We start from the raw sequence: 7,133 nt of genomic DNA, 5'->3' as shown, positions 1-7,133 counted from the left end.
AAATAAAACTGATTTTGAAAGCTAATACAATAGTCTATAAGATAAAATTAAAAAAATATATATTTGATCATGCTTTTTTACCGAAAAGTTGACCGGAAGGCTTTCTTAGTGCGACTCTGGCAACTCATTTTTGAACATTAAAACTTAAATTCACGAAAAAGGCATATAACCCGGTCAAAGTCTGTAAATTGACTCTTATAGACATTTAAATGACAAATAAAGAAAAAAATAAATATATTACTATAAAAGGACAAAAAGTTGACCGGAAGACCCCCTTTTACACAAATATTGAAGTGAAATTTTCAACTTTGAATTAAAATTCACAAAAATATAAAAAGCCCGGTCAAAGTCTGTAAATTGTCTCTTAAAGACATTTAAACGTTCAAGGATAAAAAATATGCCCTATGACACCCCACATCTGTTCTATGCGGTATCCTGAAAAAGAAACAACATCTACATTAGACAACTTTAAATACTGATCAAAATATTTAACTTGAGAATGACCTGCAATCAAAACATGTTTAGCCATGACGTTGACAAATTAAGCACTAAGAAATATATGAAAAAGTTAGAAAATAATTTTAAAAAAGCACTAAAAAATATTCAGTAAAGGTGACACGTGCTCACTTGTGACAACATAATTAGTCCACACGCCGACATTCCTTATATACTATTAAGCGAGCGAAAAAAACTAATTATTAATCAATTAATATAATAATTCATACTTTAATAATGCAATAAAATAGAATAATTAATAATCATTACCTTATATGATATAGTGTATAAGGTTGAAAATCTTTATAAAATTTAATATTTAAATTAGCATTAAAAGCATTAAAGAGAATGTCGGTCTAGACTTTCCTATCTTATTTGAATGTTTTGCTCATTAATTGTATTACATATTATTTATTATTTACTTTTTTTTTTTATAAATTCTAGCATTAGTTCAGCCCCCTTTATGTATTTTTACGTAAATTTTAGTTTGAATTTGAATTTTTTATTTATTATTTTACACACAAGATAGGCTTCCGAGAAACATTTTTTTTTTGCTAATTTGAGGTATGTATTTATATTTCTATATCATTTTATTTGTCAATGAATTGTCTTTCAGAATCATTTTCAGAATTTTGACCGGGCTTTAGATATTTTTATGAATTTTATGAAAATTTCACTTCATCATTTGTATACAAGGGTGACTTCCGGTCAACTTTTTGCCCTTTTATAGTAATATATTTATTTTGTTCTTTATATCATATTGTTTGACATTTAAATTTCTTTAAGAATCAATTAACAGACTTTGACCGGGCTTTTTATATTTTTGTGAATTTAATTCAAAGTTGAAAATTTCACTTCAATATTTGTGTACAAGGGGGTCTTCCGGTCAACTTTTTGTCCTTTTATAGTAATACATTTATTTTTTTCTTTATATAATATTATTTGTCATTTAAATGTCTTTTAGAGTCAATTTACGGACTTTGACCGGGCTTTTTATATTTTTGTGAATTTTAATACAAAGTTGAAAATTTCACTTCAATATTTGTGTACAAGGGGGTCTTCCGGTCAACTTTTTGCCCTTTTATAGTAATACATTTATTTTTTTCTTTATATAATATTATTTGTCATTTAAATGTCTCTAAGAGTCAATTTACGGACTTTGACCGGGCTTTTTATATTTTTGTGAATTTTAATTCAAAGTTGAAAATTTCATTTCAATATTTGTGTACAAGGGGTTCTTCCGGTCAACTTTTTGTCCTTTTATAGTAATATATTTATCTTTTGCTTTATATCATATTATTTGTCATTTAAATGTCTTTAAGAGTCAATTTACGGACTTTGACCGGGCTTTTTATATTTTTGTGAATTTTAATTCAAAGTTGAAAATTTCATTTCAATATTTGTGTACAAGGGGTTCTTCCGGTCAACTTTTTGTCCTTTTATAGTAATATATTTATTTTTTGCTTTATATCATATTATTTGTCATTTAAATGTCTTTAAGAGTCAATTTACAGACTTTGACCGGGTTATATGCTTTTTCGTGAATTTAAGTTTTAATGTTCAAAAGTGTGTTGCCAGAGTCGCACTAAGAAAGCCTTCCGGTCAACTTTTCGGTAAAAAGGCATAAACAAATATATATTTTTTTAATTTTGTCTTATAGACTATTATATTAGCTTTCAAAATCAGTTTTATTTATTAATTTAGCTTTAGCGGTTCTAAAGATATTAGTTATAATACACTCATTTTTCATTTCCGCGTTTTCCATTTCCGCGTTTTAGACCCTCCCGGCATTCACCGTTTTGTAAACTTGCAAAAACCACAAACTTTCAACAAGTACGCTAGAATATTATTTTGACTATGTTTGCAGAAGCATAAAAGCTCAGGTAATCTTTCTAATAATTTTGCGTTGTCTTTATCCCCAAATGGCTGAAATTAGCTGTCTCTTTAGTCCAAATAATTATGACGTCTGGCAAGGCTATTTTAATTTTTTTTCTAGGACGTCCCAGAAAAAAAAATAAAATAGACTTGGCAGACGTCATAATTATTAGGACTACTGTCTCTTGTGAACACTATAATTTTTACAAAAAGTTGTCCTCAGCTCAGACATGTCAAATAATTTGTATAATGAATATAGCATTATATAAGTGTTCAGCGTAGGAGCACCTTGCAGTATATATATTTACTCTAGGCTGAGTCATTGAGATCCAAGTTGTTTCAGCACTAAACCAAAGGCCAAGTACATGCAGCTGCGATAACGTAGCTCTATTGTCCTTTGAATTTTTTTTGCCAATCACCAAAAGGACCTAAAGAGCAACGTTTTTCGCAGCTAAAGGCCAAGTAGAATCCAGGCCCGCCGGGGTCCGTTCGCTCTAAAACACCTTCTCGCTAAAACATGTTCTCACCCATTCTCATTCGCCTCCTTTCCCTTTCACACCCTACAGGTTCGCTCCCAAAGTCTATTCACACCCTACACGTTCACACCCCTTTTTATTGGTTTTGTCAAGGATTTGTATATTAAAACTTGTCTTTAACAATATTGTTATCTAGTTTTTAAGAAATCTTAATCATTTTTCGGTTAGTGAACGTATTGCTATAATTTTTTTTCATTGTTTCAAAATAAAGTAAGATTCTGACTTTTTGTTAAATAAATCCTAATCCTGTTTTGGTACTGAAAGTGTAATGCTATAAATATTTAATTTGTTTTCTTTGAAATAAAGTGACATTCTGACAATTTTTTTTGTGTTGAATAAATTAAGAGGGGGGGGGGGGGGGCATGAGGGGTCCTGATCCCTGAAACCCGCGGGCTTAAAAACATGAAATCCCCAGGTCCTGAATTTAAAGAAATTTAAATCCCAGCATTCCAAATTCGAAAAAAAAAGAGGTCCCGGATCCTGAAGGATCAATCCGGTTAAAGAAATTTAAATCCTGACATCCCGAAATTCAAAAAAAAAAGAGTGCATAGATCCTGAAAGGATCAATCGCTAAATCGTGAGCTTAAAACAACCCGACGATCCCAGAGTCCTGATAAAGGTCCTACCCCCTCCCCCTTCATAAATCTTAATCATATTTTTGTTAGTGCATTGTTTTTACTCATACCAAGCTAAGCACATGCAGTATTTACATGTACATAAAAGTAAGTTAAAACAACAATCATGATTGTCCAACTGAAAACAATAATACCAGATTTAGCTGTGTGTAAATACCAATTAGGTCCAATTAGCAGTAATCATACATAATAAACAATTAATCAACAAATTAATAAAAAAAAATCATATAATTATAATAATTCCTCAATCTTTATGCAGGAAAATATAATTTATCTAGTACAAAATGTATATACATGTACACATACATGTACATGTATGTAAGCAGAATTGGCACATGAAGTCCAGAATTGGTATCTTCAAAGTACACATACAGAAACAGATTAATTGACAAATAGAAAAACATTATTGAATCACATGAGCTAGCTCATGTACTATCTTAGATGTTTTTGGGGTGGAAGTAATGTACATACAAGGTGACTAGTGGACAATCACTATTTAGAACACATACCACTGGCAATATATATCCGCCCTCAACATCTTTGATATGAGCCCAGCTGTGATGTACATGTACATGTATATAGATTCTACCACTGTGATACAATATTTATCCATTCAGGACAGTTAAATTTTCAAATTTAAAACGTGCGAGGCTTGCCAAGTGTTTTAAATGTTTGATATGAACTGTCAAGATTTGATGACGGAATCTGTTTCTCTAATGATTTCTACATGATATGCAGATGATTTTAATCCTTCTTTTCAAACAACTTGCAAAAAGATATGTTCTTTCTACATGATGTCATCAGACATGGTTGCCTTTTTTTATGTCGTCACAAAAGGAATTTCAGAGGAAAGCAAAAAATTTGAATTCATAATTAAGGTTCACCCTTGTCTGTCTGTCTATATGAACGTCTTCTCAAAATTGGTTTCCATTCTCTAGCTTTAGTGAGGCGTAACGAAATGTAATGAATATTATACACAACGATCATTACCAATATTAATAAACTTAGATCAAGTACAAATTTGGGTAGCCTCACTTTTACCCTTCTAGAGTTGCATGTATGTACCTTTGTAACATTATATGCAAGCTGGGGCATTATCAGTGTCCCATGAATGTTTCCCATTTATTTTTTGTCCTACCTACAATAGTAGAGGGGCATTATGTTTTCTGGTCTATGCATCTGTTTGTCGGTTTATCTGTCTGTCCCGCTTCAGGTTTAAGTTTTTGGTCAAGCTAGTTTTTGATGAAGTTGAAGTCCAATCGACTTGCAGCTTAGTACATTACACATGTTCTTTATGATAAGATCTTTCTAATTTAAATGCCAAATAAGATTTTCTACCCCAATTTCATAGTCCACTGAACATACATATAGTAGAACATGATAGTGCAAGTGGGGCATCTGTATACCATGGATACATTCTTGTAATTTGCTTCAATAATTACCCACTTCCAGAATATTCAAATCTACACATGCATATTTAAGTTATTGTCTGAATAAAGTCAAGTACATGATACATTCTGTACATTTGTACTACATCTTTTCTAATTCTTACAACTTAATCTGTACTTTGATTTTCTAAGTAGTATTAAAATGTTTGAATATTTTCTTAGCCCACCTGACCTAAAAGGTCAATTACGCCTTCCTCATCACTTGGTGTCCAATGTCACTAGTCCTCCTACAAATGTAAATGTACATTGTCTGTTCAATTGGACAAAAATCCTCAATCCTAAAACACCTGCATACCTGAGCTTGTTGGAACTATCTTTGCCAATATCATCATGGGGTGTCTAGTTAAGTTTGAGCTGTACATATGTCCAATGGCCATGCCTACCAACCAACATGACTAAAAATGAACTGACAATGACTGAAGGAGAGAAAGTTTTGTCCAATATTTTGAAAATTGAAATAACAGAAAATTGACTGCAGAAATATTTGAAATGACAAGATCTACCAACTGCTCATTTACATCAAGATTGAGACTTTTTACATTGACTTAAATGGAGAATATTTTTTCTCATTTTTTGCCATTTATCCTGAAAAATGTAATTAAAGGAAGGAAGAATTTTCAATACTTGTTAACCATAAATTTAAATGACCTAATGATATATATGACATGATCTATCAAGAAATCAACATGACTGTTGACAAGTCCTTATTGGAGTTATTGCCCTTTAAAAAAAATCTAATTATATTTATTTACCTATTATCTTGAAAATAATTATAGATTGACCTTGTTTCCAGGGAAAGACAGAAGTGATGGCAAGAACAAAAACATCGGTTATCAACAGAGAAGATGACAAAAAGAAAAAGGTACACTATTTTATTTTCTTTCTTTATGTACTAGTTACTTGATTAATTTATTAAGAACTGACTTGAAAAACAGTGTCAAATATCTTTATGATCTTTACTATTTTATGTAGATCTTTTTTTGCCTTTCTTTGACACCTATTGTAATCTCTTCTGTTCTTCAATCTGCATATTAACAACTAATCAACAAGTTAATGAATCATGACAAAGTAAAATGAAAAAAGAAAATGTGATAGTATTTATTTATTATTAGATTATATTACAGGATGATATTTCATTACTTATAACAATATTTTTTTTATAGTTATTCCAAAATACCATTTCAGAAAAGCCAATTGTTTTTAGCTTTAAAATAAATACTTGAGAGAATGTAAAAAAAAATTTATCAATCAACTTTTATTATACTCAAAATCCTTATTAGGAATTAAGGATGTTAAAATGGTAACGAAATAAAAGAAAAAAAAACAAAACATACAGTAGTTTTTATAGAAAGATTTAAAAGATGCTTTGGACTATAGACAGAGTATTTTGGAATTTGTTCGTTAAATTAACAGAAAGTCCAATTCTTAGAGTAAGGAGGCCAGGAATTCTAAACTAATTTTTTTCTTGACAAAAAATGTAAGTAGGCCTTTTGTAATGTCCTAATCTAATTGTTTTTAAATCAAAATTAACTAGTTTTGATTTTTTTTTTTTGTATCTTTCTATTTTAGGAAGTAAAGAAAACAGATGAAGCAAAGAAAACAGTATGTAAAAATGATCTTAACCTTCTCTAGCACAAGATAGAAGAGGTGGTCACATTGTTGTATAATACAAAACTAAGGAGATATATATAGTATGAGTGCCAATGAAACAACTATCAACCAAAGGACAAAGCTATCAAGGATATGTCATAAACAACTACTGACAATGTTACACAAAAAATATATATCCCATTCCATGAAACACTTACAATCATTTGACAATTAACCAAAAACTAAAAAACAACATCTGATTGAAACATGTTAAGAATTCGCTTTACTGACAAATCTAACTAAATTACAATACAAACAGGGGTTAAGAAATCCACTAGCCCGACGCCCGGGACTAGAGCATTTGCACCTCGGGCAATCAAAACTTCTAACCAAATATGCCCGACGGACTAGTAACAAAAACATCTTGGGGTTTCCAAAATAAAAAATGGAAAATCCCTTCATCTCTATTCTATCTTAGCCAATCAAATTCAATTACGTCATCCTGGATTCCAAGAATTCGAACTGATTTTGTATGTTTTTAAAAAAAGAACAAA

At 30.5% G+C, this 7,133-nt stretch overlaps 1 protein-coding gene across 1 annotated transcript in view; it reads left to right on the top strand.

Annotated features, from left to right (window-relative positions):
• LOC143047832 (uncharacterized) overlaps positions 1 to 7,133 on the top strand; it is a 69,841-nt gene that overhangs the window by 40,069 nt on the left and 22,639 nt on the right. The window contains exons 12-13 of the mRNA XM_076221113.1: positions 5,783 to 5,851; positions 6,559 to 6,591. Of these exons, the coding sequence (XP_076077228.1) occupies positions 5,783 to 5,851; positions 6,559 to 6,591 (102 nt within the window). The remainder of the gene's footprint in view (positions 1 to 5,782; positions 5,852 to 6,558; positions 6,592 to 7,133) is intronic.

This window comes from Mytilus galloprovincialis, chromosome 10 (genome assembly GCF_965363235.1).
Source record: "Mytilus galloprovincialis chromosome 10, xbMytGall1.hap1.1, whole genome shotgun sequence".
Taxonomy (NCBI): Eukaryota; Metazoa; Mollusca; class Bivalvia; order Mytilida; family Mytilidae; genus Mytilus; species Mytilus galloprovincialis.
Note: the sequence above shows the minus strand (reverse complement) of the source record. Positions and strands in the feature narration are given on the sequence as shown.